The sequence below is a fragment of the Meles meles genome, chromosome 14, assembly GCF_922984935.1.
Source record: "Meles meles chromosome 14, mMelMel3.1 paternal haplotype, whole genome shotgun sequence".
NCBI lineage: Eukaryota > Metazoa > Chordata > Mammalia > Carnivora > Mustelidae > Meles > Meles meles.
The window spans coordinates 6,408,170-6,426,866 of NC_060079.1; the positions used below are offsets into that span (position 1 = coordinate 6,408,170).

The following is an 18,697-nucleotide window of genomic DNA, read 5'->3' on the forward strand; positions in this document are numbered from 1 at the left end:
GAAGGCAGACGCTTAACTGACTGAGCCACCCAGGGGCTCCTATAACCAGGCATATTTTAAAAGGGCACTATTCCACATGGTGTTCATTAGGCAAACTGGTATTATTTGGATTGAGTTCAATTAAAAATTCCTCTCCAAATTCAGTGTTGGAGAAACTTTAGAGTTTCTAAATAAATAAATTCTAAATAAATAAATACAAATGTATTAGTAAATACATCTAAAAGATGTATTTAAAAGATGTATTTACCTGTTGCCTTTCATCAAACCATGATTAAGTAAAATCCAGTACGATTTCCTTTTGTTTTTTTTTCCATTAGCTATCTGAACATCCAGAGTAAAATCTGAAGTTCAATTAAAGGCTGTTTAGCCAGACACCTGTATATGTCCCTAATCCCTTTTATTTTATTTTTTAAAACTTCTGTTCTTTCTCACTTGGTCAGAAAGCAGAGTTAGAAATGTTTCTGTGTCCCCAAAACCACAGCAGTCTAAGCAAGAAAAAGTAAAATAATCTTTCAAGCTTGATATATTTATTTATGCATTTAATACTTTCAATTATATGTTAAAATTCTAATTTCTGTAACTTCATCTTCAAATTGGAGGATAATTTTGAGGCAACTCTTCCAAAAATTTAAAACACAATGTCTATGATGTTTACTGTATAATTTATGATTTAGTAAATGTTCTGTGTTTTCGGGTTCTGATTTAATCTCACTTTGTATAAAACAGGAAAAAAGGAGTCAGTTGATGGTCTTGAAAATTTTGATAAAAATTTTTTTCATTAAAAAATTAAATTTAATTACATTAATTAAATTAAATTTTAAAATTAAATTTAAAAATTAAGTTTAAAAAAAATCTTAGATTCTGCCATCAAGCCATTGTCATAAAGAAGCTGGTAGAGCAGATTCTAAATGCTTTTGTATAATCTCTGTGTGGCTGCAGATAGCTGTCCTCAGAGTAAAGTCCAAGCACCATCTATCTCTCCTTGTGAGCAGTGGTTACACCCACGGGACCTCGTGAATCAGTGTGCCCACTCAACCTCCTTTCCAGTTAGGATTTCAAGCTACTTCTACTTTGTATTTAACGATCATTCAAAACATGATGTAATTTGCTCACCTTCTAGCCTCATTTCCTTGATGGCTCAAACCCATATTTTAATCTATATATTTTTGGCAAATGTATTTTATTCAATTGTCAGGGAAATCTCAGACCTCAAGACTGTTCTGTCACTAGATTTCCTTATTTTAAAAATGTTAAACATCCGTGTTTGTTTCCCCAAAAGTTTTAAAGTATGTATGTCTATGGTAGTAGTTGATACAGAAGATGTTGGATATTACATTTTTTACTTCACTCTTTGTTCTGGTTATATTTATATAGAATGAGAGTTTATGTATAAAATTATTTTAAACTGTGTCAATGTTCAATTACTTATTATTTGGCAAATTCTCTGGCTGAAAGGATAAATAATATTAGTTTGCATATATTACACAGTTAAGTAAGAAATACATCTTTAATAAGAAAGCTCTCTTACATTGCCCTATGGTTTTTACCTTATTTTAATTTTTCTTGTTTTCGTTGTAAAAAACATGTAACATAAAATTAACCATCTTGACCATTTTTAAGGGTACAGTTAAGAATGTTAAGTACATTCACATTGTTGTGAGCAGATCTCCAGAACATTTTCATCTTCCCAAACTGAGATTCTATACCCGTTGAATGATAAGTCACCTTTTCCTCCTCCCCTCAGCTCCTGGTAACCACCATTCGACTTTCTGCATATCTGAATTTGATTACACACCTACTCTGAGCAGAATCCTTTAATACTTGTCTTTTGTGACTGGTCTGTTTCACTTAACATGTCCTCAAGGTTCATCCATGCTCATGCTGTAGGATGTGAAAGTACATTTCTCCACGGACATTTGGGCTGCATTCACCTTTTGGCTGTTGCGAACTATGCGGCTAGGAACGTGGATGTACAACTACCTTTTCCACACTCTGCCTTCAGTTCTGTGGGATACAGCCCAGGAGTGGAATTGCTGGGTCATCCGGTAGTTGTATTTTTGAATTTTTGAGGAACCATCATGCTGTTCTCCACAGAAAATGGTTCTCTGTACCATTTTCCATTCCCATGAACAGGGCACGGTGGTTCTAATTTCTCTCCATATCCTCCCCCAACACTTCTTATTTTCTGATTGTTTTGGTTTGGTTTGGTTTTTAATAGTCATCCTGATGGGTATAAGGTGATACTTCATTGTGGTTTTGATTTGCATTTTCCTAATGATGAAGGATGTTGGCTGTTGGCCATCTTTTCATGTGCTTACTGGCCATTTATATATCATCTTTGGAAACATACCTATTTAAGTCCTTTGTCCATTTTTTAATCAGGTTATTTGATTTTTGTTTTTGAGTTATAGGGATTCTTTATATGTTTTAGATAGTAATTCCTTATCAGATACCTGATTTGCAAATATTTTCTCCCCTACTGTAGGTTCATTTTTCACTCTATTGATTGTATCCTTTTTTTTTAATCCTGGAAAAAAATTATTTTATTAGCAGTTAGTACTTTTTGATGCGACTTAACTTTTTTTTAACCACTTTACTATCATTGACATGTAAAACAACGTATACAACTTGATGAGTTTGGGGATGACTATACATTGATTGTATCTTTTTGGTGTCATGTCCAAGAAATCATTGCCAAATTCAATGTCATGAAGTTTTTCTTGATCTTTTAGGAGTTTTATAGTTTTGAGCCTTATGTTTAGGTATTTAATTCATTTTGAATTAGTTTTTGTATATGATGTTAAATAAAGTTCTAACTTCATTCTTTTGCATGTAGATACTCAGTTTTCCCTGCACCATCTGTTAGAGAGACTGCCCAGCCCCATGTAGTGGTCTTGGTACTCTTATTGAAGATCATATGACCATATATGTGAGAGTTTGTTCCATTGGTCTCCATGTCTGTCTTTATGCCAATATTGATTATTATAGCTAAAACTGTTTATTATACTGTATTGTATATTGTATACTGTATTGTTTATTATATGCTACATTGATTATTATAGCTTTGTGATATGTTTCAGTATCAGGAAGTATGAAAAAGGAAGGCTAAGCAAATATTGAATGTATCTGGGCATTTGATACAACTTAGCTAGTTTTAAATGCAAATTTTGCTTCAACCATAAAACATACAGATTTGCTATTACAATATTCAAATTGCACCTATCCTGCCCTCTATAGACTTGGTCTGCAAATTTATTCTCCATATCACCATTTTGTCATAGAAAAATAGACTTGGAAATATATTTTAAAATAATCACTGTTTATATTTGGTATGTAATACCCTTCCAATTTTTTTCAATGCAAATATATATATATATATATATATATATATATATATAAATTATTTTAGCTGCTTTGGTAAAAAATCTGAAGGGATCTCTATACCAAAGTATGTGCTTGTACAATATATAATCATATTACTCACCTTTCTTTCTTTCTTTTTTTTTTTTTTACTTATTGTTATTTCATGAGTTTAAAAAAAATACATATGGGAGATCTACATCATTGTTTCTTAAAGGCCATTTTGTATTCCATTGCCTTGGGACTACCATGGTTAGTCATTATCTGCTGTTGTATATTGAAATTGTGCCTGACTGGCTTTTTTCCTTTTATAAACAATGCTGTGAGTGCATTGTTACACATACGGTTTCACCCACTTGATTGTTTCTTTAGGATATACTTCAAAAAAATGAAGTTACTGGTCAAAGGACATATAAACTATTTTTATTGCGTTCTGATGGCATATTGCTACATTGTCCTCCCACAAGTAGCAATTTATAATGTCCCTGGCATAGAAACATGGGCTTATTTTGTCTCTGCTCACACCACCACTTTCCCAGTTTTCAAAGTAAAATGGGATCTTTTCGTTGCAGCTTGCCTTTACTCATTAGTTTAATGAGACTGAGCATTTCAGTGTTAAATTTTGAAAAATTTAATTGCAACATGTATTCTAGTTTTAACTACAAAGCTTTAAAATTGTGAAATGTTCTTCTTTGGGGAATTAATGTGCTTTGCCTGTTTTTCAGTTGCATTTTGCATTTTGAACTTTACCATTATGATTAAGGTTTCTACTACAGACTGAAGTTACGATGATATTATGGTTAGAACTATTCTTTTGCCCATTAACTGTGCTGATGATGCTTTATTTATTTTTACTCTTCAGATGGCTTTACTATTGTGTGTGTGTGTGTGTGTGTGTGTATGTGTGTATGTGTGAGTGTGTGGTGAAAACCATTGATTTCCATTCTGGCTGCTGGGTTTCTTATCATGCCTAGAAAGATATCCCCTTATGAAGACGTATAAGCATCTACCTAAATTCTTCCATTGCTTTTATAGTTTGCTGGGGTTTTTTTGGTCTCTGAATTTCAAATGTTTAAAAACTGGCCCTTGATTTAGGAGAGGTATTGCCATTTAAATGACAATAGAGATGCCAAAGGCCACGGATCTCCTACTCCTGCGCCAGCACCTCAATATAGTGGGGCTGAGTAGAACTTACGATGTTATGTTCAGTGGAATTGGTTATTTCTTGAGTGGTCCCTGCCTCTCCGTCTGTGTCTGTCTAAGATACTGTTGTATTTAAGCCTTTGAGTTGCTGGGGGGTTTTGTCTGTGTGTGTGTGTGTTTTTTAATAAAACCAGTAATGGAGACGACTGATAATTTATCATGAATCTGTTTGCCACAACTTTGAGCTTAGGAGAAAGAGCTAACAAGGGGCATTTTTCTCTTCTAGATTTTATAGGAAGACAAAACTTGTTGGTTTTCAAGACATGGAGTGCGTACCTTGCGGAGACCCTCCTCCTCCTTACGAGCCACACTGTGAGTGAACGCCATACAAACACTGCAGAAGGGCTCTTGGCCTTTTTTAAGAAACCTTTCTGCAGTTAGCAAATGGAGCAAAATCTCTCTCCACTGTGGGGCTTTTAGCTTGCCTTCTTTTATCAAAGCCTCCAGCAGGATATAAAGCCCTTTTGTTGGGTGCCTCAGTCAGCCAACTGTGTCCCTTGATTTGAATCTCAGAGTGAAATACAGAAATTTTGCTGCTGCTCGTTTTATTCAAACTTTTATCTTTCATCCTGATATAAAACTCAGGCGACTCCAATTAACTAAGTGATCCAAATCCTAAGGCATAATGTCTTTGCCTCAGGCCCACGGATTCCTTTTTTTTTTCCCTTCTTGGTCCCGTGCTGTCACGTGGTGGTTAGAGACATTCCTCTCCGTGAATCACCTGCCCTAACTAATGCATTTAAATACTGGCTCATCTCCTTCACTCCTTCATTTTTCTCTCTAACAAATAAACAGGAAGAGAAAACCCATTGCACCTGGGACTACAGCTGTAAATAAGGAAATTTTGCCTTTTCTTCATTGTGTTTAACAATAATCATTTTGATTGTATTTTTTCCTTCCACATAGAAGATACTTGTTACAAGCTATCAATGTGCATTGATGTTGAATAAGAAGGGGAGGAACTCCTCACTTTTCTTAATCCCAACTACAGACCTGGCCTGTGGAAACTCACAGGTGATGGGCAGGGAACACAATCAGCCGGTGGGCTCCCCCACTGTGCTCAGGGCTTGTCTTTACTAAGCAGGGCTTTAGTGAGCTGTGCTTCTAGCACACAGATACCCAGTATGCAGGTCCAGCAAGCAGGGTGAGGCAAGGTGCTTCATCCTGTCCATAGGTTGGTCCTGCCTTTCTGGGCAGCACTGATAATATGGATGGAATATTTTGTTTTGATACCTTCTTGCTTCTTTCTGTGACAAAAGCCCCCTCTGAACGAACTGAAAGTTAGTGCGTTATTGATAAAGCCATACAGTACTTGTGTTTCCAAGAATGTCATGGAATTTGCAGTCCATATTATTATGTCCTTTACCAAAATGCATTACTTTCTCTTCATTTGATGTAGTAAAAGGGCAAAAAACAAACAAAAAAAGGATTCTTTCGAAGTTTTACAAAAATGTATGGTGACCCTCTTTTTTATGATATGCAAGCATTTGCCAATTAACTAATTGCATTTAACTAATGCAGTATCCAATGTTACGAGTAGGTAAACTGTTGTTTCACTTAATTTTCTCACTGTCCTATCATCAGCCTACATTTGTCAATGAGGGTTCCAGGTCCAGGAAGGTTATGAGCTCTCCCCTGCTGGCTGGGAAATGGCAGAGACACAATTCAGACCCAGGTCTGTCTAATGCCAAACATTGTGTTTTTGTCACTCTGTTGCCTCCCTAAGAAAAACCAAACTGTCTAATCTGTCCGCTGTCGGCTGGGTAGTCTACCACATGTTGACTTTTTGTTTGCTTTAATAATTTTTTTAAAGAAAGAAATGCATCTTTTTTTAAAAAGACTGTATTTATTTATTTAAGAAAGAGAGAGAGAGCGCGCACAAGCAGAGGGAGCTTTCGGCAGAGGGAGAAGGAGACGCAAACTCCCAGCTGATCAAGGAGCCCTACTGGGACTCTGATCCCAGGACCCTGGGATCATGACCTGAGACAAAGGCGGACGCTTACCCGACTAAGCCACCCAGGCACCCTGGTTGTCTTAATAGTCATCATTTAAACAAAAACTCCAAAAATCAAACAGAGAGGAGCTCTTTTACGCTACACGGTCTGTAAAAGGACATGTCCGCTTGCCAGTTAAAACAGGGCGGTGAGCTGGGCTTGCCTGTGGGTCCACTTGGCCATCATTTTGTCCAGAAGGCAAATTAGGATCATGCACTTCATCCCAAACTACCATTAAAAGATTTAGTAAAGTAACTGCTATTGCCCAGTGTAGAGTTGGAAAGTACTAGGATTTTTTTTTTTTCCTCTTTAATTTACTCAGTTTAAATTTAATATGATCTGGTCGTAAGTCTGAGGCATTGGAATTTTTGCCTTTAGGGATATGGCTAAGCTCGGATGTCATAAATTAGACTTTAAACATAGTTTTCACATTTAATTTCCAATGTCTTGTAAAGCCCTGAGTAAGTTACAGTTTGAAAAGAAAATTAACTAGTTTAATTTATACATATAGATCTATTTCTCCACATATGAAACTCTTTGGAAAGCAAAGAAAAACAAATTATTTTTGCAGGTCAGAAATGCAGTGCACAAAGTAATAGTCTTTCAAATCATGAGACAACAGTCCGGGGTCTTTAGTAAGTGTTAATCCTTATCTCTGTAAAGGAAAGTTTGCTGCCTTTGGCACAGGTCTTAGGAATAATTCCAGGGCACAACTAATCTCCTCAAAAGCGATCTTGAAATCTTTTGGGGGAATTATGTAAGGCGTCTTATGTTTTCATTTCTCCTTCTTTGAATATTTCAACTCATCCACAAAGAACTACTTCTCCAGTGATTTTTCCCTGCTAAGGAGTTCCCATTTTCTTTAGACTCAGCCGTTAAGAAAGTGACGCCCATCAAGTTGCCTTGAGTAATGGGGATTTGGGGCACCTGGGTGGCTCCGTTGTCTTCCTCAGGTGATGATCTCGGGGTCCTGGAATCGGGTCCCACATCAGGCTCCCTGCTCAGCGGGGAGTCTGATTCTCCCTCTCCCTCTGCCCACCCCTCACCACCGCTTGTGCTCTCTCTGTCTCTCTCAAATAAATAAAATCTTTACTTTTTTAAATCTTTTTTTAAAAGATTTTTTATTTATTCATTTGAGACCAAGTGAGAGAGTGAGCAAGAGAGAGAGAGAGAGAGAGAGAGAGCACTCTCATGAGCAGGGGGAAGGGCCAGAGGCAGAGGGAGAAGCAGGCAGCCTCATGTAGGACTCGATCCCAGGACCGCAACATCACGACCTGAGTGGAAAGCAGACACTTAACCAACTGAACCACCCAGATGCCCTAAATAAAATCTTAAAAAAAAAAAAAGGTCATGGGATTTGCTTCAAGGATATATGTAGTAGTGAGAGGTTGGAACTTCCCTGAGCTTGGGGGCAGCTCTTACTTGGGACCTGAGGCAGCCCTGGAGTCTGGGGGCTATAACCCCATGCCGCAGGAGGCTCTGAGTTCTACCCTGGGCTCTGGTCAACACCACTCATGTTTTCTCAGTCTGTGGGACTCTGTTTATGTCTCCTCTTTTCCTCTCATGCTTCCAAGGGACTGGTCTGTACTTCCCAGTCATGCTTCTGAAGGAGAGAATCTGATTGGCCAAGTAAAATACCGTCGTCCTGTGAGACAGAGCCTTTTTCATTTAACTGTTGAACAAATATTTGAGTGCCTCTTGGGGGCCAGGCACACAATGATGGACAAATAGACCCCAATTCTTTTCTTCTTGGAGCTTACGGCATAGTGGGGGTGTTGTCAAATCAGTGCTCCAAATTAAACAGTATTCAGATACTACCCACATAGATGCAAAAGTGTGATTGGCCGGTCCTGTGCCTGGAGGGATCAGTGGTGCCCTAAGAACATGTAATGGATAATGACGTGGGAACGTTAGGGAAGACTTTCCAGAACCATGACTTCCAAGCTGTGATCTGAAGGGTCCGTTAGGGGAGGATGAGCCAGAAAAGGAGACCAAACAGAAGGCCAAGGAAGTCGGAGGAAGCCAGGACAGTATGAGAGCGTCCTTTCCTATGCAAGTCGGGTCAGTTGACCCTGGAAATTTCCTTTGCATTAACACCCTGGAGGGCTACGGTGACATTGACAAGCACCACCTGAGTGAGTAATGGGGAACGAAGCCAGATCATAATGCAATGACAAGCTAATGTAAGGGGAGGAATAGAGATGATTATGGACAACTGTCTAGAAGTTTGCCTGTGAAGGTGATGTGGGAATATGCAGACAATGGAGGGGTTTTGTTTTATTTCATTTCTGAGGTGAGAGACGCATTTGCCTATTTACAGGTTGAAGGAAAGTGTCCAGTTGAGAGAGGCTGAATTTATGAGAGAACAGTAGAATTATCAGTCCTTTTCTGGAAAAGGATCCCAAAGCACACTTGTTGATTTGGCCTTCTCTGGAAGGAGGGAGTGCTCCCTGCTATAACCAGTGAAAGAGGGGAGTGGGGCAATGAACATGGCCTTCTGCGTTCGGTGGAAGGGGGTGAGGGACTCATAGACTTGTGAAGACTTGTGTGAAGTAGGAGGCATTGTGTTCTGCCAAGTCAGGCAGGAGCCAAGGAACTCAGAGGCTGGAAAAGCACAGGCCTTTGAGATTCTCATTACAGAGTGTGGGAGGGAAGTTGATTCGAGAAAATAGTGGGTGTCCTGGTAGTACCAAGAGTCCAAATGACGAACTTCATTTGGACTCTTGGTGCTACCAGGCATTGAGAGGCAATGTTTGCTTCTCATATGACATCTGTAGGCGCTTCTGCTACAGGAATGACTCAGGCCACCTCTGATTCTGCCCTAAACATATGTAAATTATGCCCTAAATGTGCAGCTTATAGCAAGTTACAAACAAGTCTTGAAAATAATTGTCGTATTAATAACACAAGAATAATTTTAAATAAACGTAAATACATTTTCTTATATTTCTGTAATACCTGATATAAACCAAAGTAATGACTTAACAGAAACACAAGAATTGAAAACTTCCCATATCTCTGTCAACTCTCTAAGGGGCCATATCTCACATTTTCTTTATCTATTCATCCATTGATAGACACTTGTTATTCCATGTCTCAGCTATCCTAAATAATGCTGCAGTGAACATGAGATGCATAGATCTTTTTGAGTTAATGTCTTCATTCTCTTCAGGTAAACACCCAGAGGTGGAATTGCTGAGCTGTATGATAGTCCCCTTTTTATTTTTTTGAAGAACCTCCTACTGTTTTCCACAGTAGCTGCACCAATTTACACGCCCACCAACAGTGCACAAGAGTTCCCTTTTCTCTATATCCTCACCAGCATTTCTTATTTCTTGTCTTTTTGATAATAGCCATTCTAACAGGTGTGAGGTGGTAGCTCATTGTGGTTTTGATTTGCATTTCCCTGATGACAAGTGATGTTGAGCATCGTTTCATGTACCTGTTGGCCATCTGAATGTCTTTTTCGGAAAAATGTCTATTCAGACCCTCTTGCCCATTTTTTTTTTTTTAAAGATTTTATTTATTTATTTGAGAGAGAGATCACAGGTAGATAGAGAGGCAGGCAGAGAGAGAGAGAGGGAAGCAGGCTTCCCGCCGAGCAGAGAGCCTGATGCGGGACTCGATCCCAGGACCTGAGATCATGACCTGAGCCGAAGGCAGCGGCTTAACCCACTGAGCCACCCAGGCGCCCCCCTCTTGCCCATTTTTAAATCAGATTTCTTTTTTGCTATTGAGTTGTATAAGTTCTTTATATATTTTGGATATTAACCCCTTCTCAGATATATGACTTGTAAATATCTTCTCCTGATCAGTGGGTTGCTTTTTCATTTTGTTGATGGTTTACTTTGTTGTGCAGAAGTTTTTTAGTTTGATAGTTTGATGTAGGTCCTACTTGTTTATTTTTGCTTTTGTTGACATTGCTTTTGGTGTCAGATCCAAAAAAATCATCACCACGAATCAATGTCAAAGAGTTTACCACTATTTTTTTTCCTAGGAGTTTTATGGTCTCAGGCCTTACATTCAAGTCTTTAATATATTTTGAGTTGATCTTTGTGTATGGTGTAAGAAAGTGGTCCAGTTTCATTCTTCTGCAAGTGGCTGTCCAGTTTTTCCAACACTATTCATTGAAGAGACTGTCCTCTCCTCATTGCCTATTTTTGGCTCATTTGTTGTAAATCAACTGACCCTCTACATGTGGGTTTATTTCTGGGTTCTCTATTCTGTCCCATTGATCATGTGTCTCTTTTTATGCCAATATCATACCGTTTTGATTACTATAGCTTTATAATATAGTTTGAAATTAGGAAGGATGTTACCTTCAGCTTTGTTCTTTTGTTCTCAAGATTAATTTGTCCATTCATGGGCTTTTGTGGTTCCATACAAATTTTAGGAAGGTTTGTCCTATTTCTGTGAAAAAAAAAAAAAAAAAGGCCATTAGAATTTTGATAGGGACTTCATTAAATTTTGGTATTGCTTTGGGTAGTACGGACATTTTAACAATGTTAATTCTTCCAACTCATGAGCATGGAGTATTATCTCATGCAGATTTTTTTTTTTTAAGATTTTATTTATTTATTTGACAGACAGAGATCATAAGGAGGCAGAGAGGCAGGCAGAGAGAGGGGGGGAAGCAGGTTCCCTGCTGAGCAGGGAGCCCAATGTGGGGCTCGATCCCAGGACCCTGGGATCATGACCTGAGCCGAAGGCAGAGGCTTTAACCCACTGAGCCACCCAGGTGCCCTCATGCAGATTTTGAGTAGAACTAAATGAAATCCTATCCAGAAACATAGGGGCCCCAGAGTTAGCTCAGTAATGACTACCTTCATGCCAGCCTGCTTTCTTCTAAATGGTGACTGATCTGCCCTGCATCTCCTCCATTCCCACCTCCCCCCTTCCCAAGCCAGGTGTGCTCTTTGGAGGATATGGAAATTGGGACTTGTTCCACATGGGGAGGATCTCATGATGCAGCTGGCTTTGATCTTTGTCTTGCTGTCCTTCACACCCTCTGGCAGGTGGGCGATGAAGGATACCTAGAATGGGGAGGCGGTAGATTTTTGTGTTGGATTGCTTGAATGGCTTGAGTACCAGGCTGAAGAAACCCTGCTTAAGCTGGTCTTTTTCCTCCCTATCCTACCGCCTAAGGCCCAAGTGTGCCTGCCCAACCAACATGAGCTTAAAGCTTCCCTCCCCTCAAAATAATGATGGATGTGTGATTGTAATTGATTGTCCGCTCATAACCCCTTTGTCAGGTCGCCAACAGCATTAATTTGTGAGACTGACTGGTTGGGCATGGAGAACAGAGCTGATCAGTGACATCATTGTAGACTGCAGATCAATGAAAGGCACCCTTTACATAAAAATCCCTGCTCCAGGCTCTGTTCCTCATCACTTTATCTTCACCTCCTGAAAATGTGCACTCATTTAGAGCGTTAAGGGGAAATCAAGAAAAACACACAAGAAATTTTAGAAGAACTATATCCTGCCCTGGGCCTGATAAGAAATGCAGATTTTGTATGATTTCTTTCAGCAATGTTTACTTAATTTGGAACAAATACCCTGGTTGGAACAAATGGTTTAGAAAAAATTCAAAGCGGTTTTTCATCTGAGTACAGCTTTATTTAAGTGTGTTTAACCTAGATGTTTGCTTTGTTCTTGGGGGCTTTGTAAAACACGCCACGTGATTCTGAAGAGATAAGTGACCAGATAAGTCGCTGTAGGGGGGATGAAGGGGGGGGGGGGAAGCAGGAGCTCTTGTTGGCCTGGAACTATTTAGGAATTCTGCATGGCTTACTGGTCTCAAATAACAGCAGGTCTCTGTACCGATAAGTAATAAATGACATTAAAAAAGGATTCTTTTCCAAAGGAAACTGAAACTACCTTCTAAGTCACAGATAAAAGTAACATCAAAATAAACTTTTAGAAGAAATATTTGCTCATTAAAGATAATTCTTAAAGTTTCATAGAAAAAAAGAAGGGAGATTACCATAGGCAAAGCGTTTCCCACATTAGAGCTTACAAAACAAAAACCTGCATCCTCGTGGTTTTCTTTCATCCCTTTTCTGTCTATGCTGCTGATTTTTGGCAAATGGATATAATTATGCTGCACATGCTACTTTGTATCCTTTTTCCACTTGCGGTGTAATTTTTTTTCATCCACTACTTAAGTACTATTTTCATGATCTTACTGATGAAAGTACCGTGGCGGTATTTGGGCTCCCGTTGGATTTTAAGGCTGCTCTGCTACCCACGTTGCTGCTGTTCACATCTCTATGTAGGAGGGAGCCTTCCCTGTCTCTGCATCCGTGAGTGGGTGCTCACAGTGTGTGTGTCCAAAGGGATTAATATTCGATGTGCAATTATTGCAAGGCTATTTTACCTGTGCCCGGTAAACACGTCTTTTAAAGAAAATACAACACATTTAAAGGAAATACATTGGGAGTGTTTTGAAATCAGTACCAATATGAGTCTTCAGGTTTTCTCTAAAAGCAGAGGAAGGAGGCAGAGGGGGAGACCTTGCCTTTGGTGAATTACAAGCAGGCTTCAGCTGTGGCCTGAATGTTTTAGTCAACAGACTGGTGAGGTTAAACACCCAGTTCCTGGCATTCTCGCAGCACCCAGTACCCCGCATCCTGGGGCACTTACACACTTACTGAAACTGATCAGAGGAAACGGCCATGCGAGAGGATATGAAAGAGATGCATATACTCCGGGAGTATCTGGCATTTGCTTTGGAAACATGATGTGATTTTTATTCCATCTATGGGTGTTTATCATTTCTGCACTGGAGTTCTTATGACGAGCGCACTAATACTTAGTGGTCTGACTTCCAGGGTAGTCAACGGGCCCTCCGCAGGATGGGTACTTAGTGGTCTGACTTCCAGGGTAGTCAACGGGCCCTCCGCAGGATGGGTACTTAGTGGTCTGACTTCCAGGGTAGTCAACGGGCCCTCCGCAGGATGGGTACTTAGTGGTCTGACTTCCAGGGTAGTCAACGGGCCCTCCGCAGGATGGGGCCATATGGCCACAAAGTGCTAATGAACGGTTCCTTTCACTGAGGGTTTTCAAGTAGTCCTTGGTCTTAAGTGTCCAGCCAGCGGACGGTTGCCACAGGTTGCGGAGATGGAACCTGGCCTTGGGGATTGTTGCAGAAACAGTCAGGTGCCTCTCGGCACCCTGAGCAAGTCCAGAATGCAGCAGAGAAGGGGAACTTCTCCAAGAGGAGTCTTAACAAAGTTTAGCTCTTTCCTGCTAAACAGAACTTTCAGGGTAGGGGATAGGAAGACAATGAGATAAAGAGAGAACTCAGCATAGACGAAACAGTCCCTGGCTTGTGGCTGATGGATTACAGAGCCAGCCTTCCCCTCTGATGGGGGAATGGGAGCTTGCCTCTGCTATACCCCCACTGATTTGTTGGTTTAAGGGACTATGGCTCTTCTCTTCTTGCACTCTCCACCTGCTTTTCCCTACCATCTCCCTTCTTTCTGGTCAGTAGGATGCAATTTCATTATTATATTGGAAAACAATCTAAAATAGCAGTGGTTAAAAGTTGCTTATGTGGAAACCAAAGAAACAGGTACCAGCCAGTCTCCCCATAGAACCCCAGCAGGAGAGCTCCCTGCCAAGGGGACCACCTTTTCAACTCTCTCCCAGAATCCATTTATTTTCTGTCAGAAGCATTGCTGTGCCAATGGAAGGAGCCACAGTGGAGGAAGAAGGAAGGGAAGGAGCTAGCAGAGGCAGAGATGGAGAGGGCAAGAAGCAGAAGGGTAGCCTGCGGTCCAGCAGGGAGGCGTCCCAAACACGCACAGATCCCCCACAGGAGCTCCAAACCCGCTGAGATTTGGTGCCATTTAGTGTAGCGCAAACAGAGCTATGCATCCCGAGTACTGACCCCTGAGGTTTTGTCCCGAATACCACTGGGTCCAGTAGTCCTACTGCTCATTATTCTTTCTGGACCCTGCAAAAGGGGTGGGGAGACAAATTACATTTGTTGAAATCTTTTCTTTTTAATTTTTATTTACTTATTTATTTTTGAGAGAGAGGGAGCACAGTGGGGAGAGGGGCAGAGGGAGAAGCAGACGCCCTACTGAGCAGGGAGCCCAACGCAGGGCTCGATCCCAGGACCCCGGGATTATGACCGGAGCTGAAGGCAGAGGCTTAACTGACTGAGCCACCGAGGCCTCCCTGTTGAAATGTTTTTAAGAAAGCGGCAAGCCATTGTAATTGTTTTAGACTGATGGCTGTAGAAAATGGTTAATCCTTCTTTCAGCTTATTTGCTTACGGAGAGGCAAACAACGGTCATCTACGGAGAGGTTAAAATGTGTTACGGCAGACTCCGTTCTCAAGGATGTGGGGAAAACAGCTGGGCCGTTTAAATGTGTTGACCTCCTCAGAGGGAAAGGGTGCTACAAATGCCACCGCTTCGTACAATGATGTCGCTATTTCAAATATTTGTCTGAGCCCTCGCTTCATGCCGGTTCCAGAAATCAAAACTTCTTAAAAAAAAGTGTTTCTTAACTCTGGATTTGTCCTCTTGCCCCAATATGAAAGTGCTAAATATGTGTAAGCTACTAACTGTTCCAAGGGGGAAAAAAAAGAAAAGGAAAGGAAAATTTAAATACCTTGACTTGGTCAGGTGACGGTATCCCTTGCAGGAGGAGACGCTCCGGAGAAGGGCGTGTGCGCCTGTGACGTCAGGGAGGCAGAGTGCCACGAGCGAGGCCCGCAGGCTTTGATCCCGCCCCCAGAACGGGAGCTGTTGATTATTACCCCGTCAGCTATAAATCTGACTTCTCTGCCCTTTATCTTCAGTCTCTCTGAAATGCTTAAAGTCAGTGAGCCGGTTTAAATATTTACTCGTGAAGAAACAGGTTATGGTTTGTTAAAGGCCATCACTAAATGGAAGTTAGATTGAGTACAGTTTATTTAAAAAATATAAAATCCAACAGGCCTGGTTCACGAAGTTATGGACTTTTGCAAATGGAACAGTGATTTGTGTGTGCGTCCGTTAAATGCTTAACATATAAATAAATGTGGAGAAAGCGTCCTAACAGTTTATGCCAAACTATGGTGAAAATACTCAGCATTTAGGCTCCAAATGCCCTCCCTTCCTCCGGCAGGACATTTATTCTTGTGAGGTAGTATATAAGGGCTCACATGGTGCCAGGAGACCAGGATTTGGTCCCCTGTGGGCTCACATTCTAGAAGGGACTGGAATATGTTGCCTTCACCAATGGATGGAGACCTTTTTGTTTTTAAACAAGGGTGAATGCCTGGCTACTTCCCATATCAACTATGTAAGGAAGGGGATTTAATTTAGGGCGTGTCATTCTGAGGACAAAGAAGAGAAGCACCAGGAGAGTTTAAGATCGTAAATCTAAAATTCTGAAGGGGCTAGACATTTCCTCTGCATTTCTCAGCCTGAGTTTGCAGGAATTCTCTGTGGTGTGCTTGTCTAATGCCTTTACTTCACAGCCAGACAGCACAGAGAAGAGGAGATAGGTTCGAACCCTGGTCCACCTGACAGCCCAGACATGCCAAGTTCAATGCTCACCTCTCCAGGTGAACTTGGAAGGACCTCTCCTTTTCCTGTAAGACAGTTTAAAATCATTTTAAAATTAAGAAAAAAATTGAAACTATAAATGAAATGTAATTGAGTCTTCCTCCTTGGAGAAACAGTTTAAAAAACTCAAATGTTACAAAAGGTGGTAGAAGATAAGTCCTTTATCAAACAGGAATTGGGTTTTTAAAGATAATATTCCACCTTAGGGCTTTAAAATATCATTTTAACTGCTTTTTAAAATTATTCTGTTTATCTCAGAGAAATTATTTTAAGTATTCGTGAGAATTCTGTCTATAGTATGCATCACGTAGTGATTTTCTTAAACATTCAAAAAATATCTTTTGATACTTACACAATTATAATTACAGGGAGGGCAGGCTTCTTTTTTTAACTGTTGCAAATAATTTTTTTAACTTACTGAAATACAAATCACACACAAGAAGATGCATATAATTCAGTGCGTTTTGGTAGATCTACACACCCGAGTCATCGTCTCTCTAGCAAAGATGTGAAACGCGGCTGTCGTTTCTCGCAGAAGGGAAGTCCTGTTAACTGATCACTTTGGAGTAACCTCAGAATGGTTCTCTTTATCTTACTTACCAGCTGTTGTGAAGGATATGGTTGAGGCATCTTTTTGTTCTCTTGCATTTAAAAAAAAAAAGTATGCAATTATATTTTAGTGTTTTCTGAACGTTTCATTTTCTGTCAGGAGACCCAAGAGTTATAAAATGAAATGTTGAATTTTGTCTTTAAATGAGCAAAGTCTTCAGTATCAAACTTTAAAAAAAAAAGTCATTGAAAACTAATCATTTCTGGAAAGCTTTCCAGTGGTTATAGGAGGCATACTTTTCTTTAAAATAAGAAAAAAATCACTTTTTGGTGTTTGGCTGTTTAGCTCAGGAAGCATGTCAGGGAGTACTTTTTGACTGCCTAATACTAGTCTAGATACAGTGGAATTATCATAAAGACATTTCTGCAATGTTGTAGATTTACCTGTGGATCAGTCTGTCCACACGTACATTGACAAATGCGTCGAATGCCTTCTCTGAACATTGATGTGGGTGCTAGAGACCCCGCAGTCAAAAACACAAATGAAATTCTCAGTGTTCAAGGAATGGGCATTCTGATGCTCCAGAGAAAGGATATTTTTTTAAAATAAGGCAGTCACAAAATGCCTAAATAAAGTGATCCTACGGCAGGACCCTGAAGGAGAAGGCAAGGGAGTGAGCTGAGCCCCGCGTGTTGGGGCAGAGGCAGCAACACACTTGGCGGAGCTGGAGCTCGGACGGACTTGGGGCGAGGGCGTAGACAAGCAAAGCTGGTAGGCCATTGTCAGGGCCGCAGTCTTGCTATGGGAATGACGCTGCCTGACTTCACTTTTAAGAAGTCCGTCTGGCTGCTGTTCAGAATAGATCTCAGGGGAGCAAGGGAAGGAGTAAGGAGACTGGTTAAACACAGTATTTTTAGCTGATACAACAAATGTATGCACCTTGAGGAACAGGCTTTCCACCCTTTTCTCTAAGATTTCATTATTACTGTATTTAATTTATTCAATTTAATTTAAATACATTTAGTTAATTTAATGATTAATTACATTAACAATATAATATTTGTTATAGTTTGCTTGCTCTGTGTGATGCCAAACAAAATCACAGAGGAATAATGTTTGATTTTTTTTTTTCCTAAACTCGGGGAAGCTACAAATTTGGAAGAGGCTAACTGAAGATTTTACATCAGTGCCATAAGATTTTTGCTCATCACAACTGTTTTCTGTTACTTCAGGGCCTAGGGACACAGATGAAGATCTGAGCAATAAAACTGGGGGAGTTTCTCTCTAACTTCCAATACTAACTAAGACTGAAAGGACACCCTTACAGAACTATCCACTTCGATCATACCAGGACGAATGGAGATCGGTAGCCACATGACGTTTCTCACATGTTAGCTCATGTCACGTTCTCTGTAACATGACAAGAGGATGTGATTCTGAGTCCTGGTCCTAGCAATAACTCTCAACTCAATAATTTAACTTTTCTGGGACCCAGGTTTTTCATGTGTCAAATGAAGATTCTAGTGATTTTAAAAGGAAATGAGGTGTTGATTGAATTCCCTAATCTGCTTCATTGTTCTAAGCCTCCAGAAAAGTGGGCTCTTTGTGTCCTTTATGATGAGTTACGTCAACTGTAGAATTTTAAATAAATTAGTGACATATCAATTCTGCTGACCTAGGAGACAGCAAGAAACATGATCTGAGTCCAGATTTCCTCTTCAGTGGAGATCCAGCCATGTGAGGCTGTGCATAAACATAGATGCCTTTTTTTTTCCTAGTTGGAAGTTAATGGGCAGAAATAATTTTGAGTTTCATCATCTTGGGATAATTTCACAGGAGATTACTTCTTTAAATGCTGCAGTGAGGTAAATAAAAATTATCCACTTTACTAATAACAGGGAACCTGACAATTATAGGATGCAGAGTCCTTGGGTGAAAGCGTGCCTATCTTGACACCGCCTTCTTCACTTGGAGGAAGAACGAGCAAGGTCATGCTTTAACAAGGACATGGAGTGCAGGCGCCT

At 40.1% G+C, this 18,697-nt stretch overlaps 1 protein-coding gene across 2 annotated transcripts in view; it reads left to right on the forward strand.

The window, feature by feature from the left end:
- TNFRSF19 (TNF receptor superfamily member 19) overlaps nucleotides 1–18,697 on the forward strand; it is an 88,926-nt gene that overhangs the window by 38,836 nt on the left and 31,393 nt on the right. For both annotated transcript variants that reach the window (XM_045978555.1, XM_045978554.1), the window contains exon 5: nucleotides 4,790–4,875. In XM_045978555.1, the coding sequence (XP_045834511.1) occupies nucleotides 4,790–4,875 (86 nt within the window). The remainder of the gene's footprint in view (nucleotides 1–4,789; nucleotides 4,876–18,697) is intronic.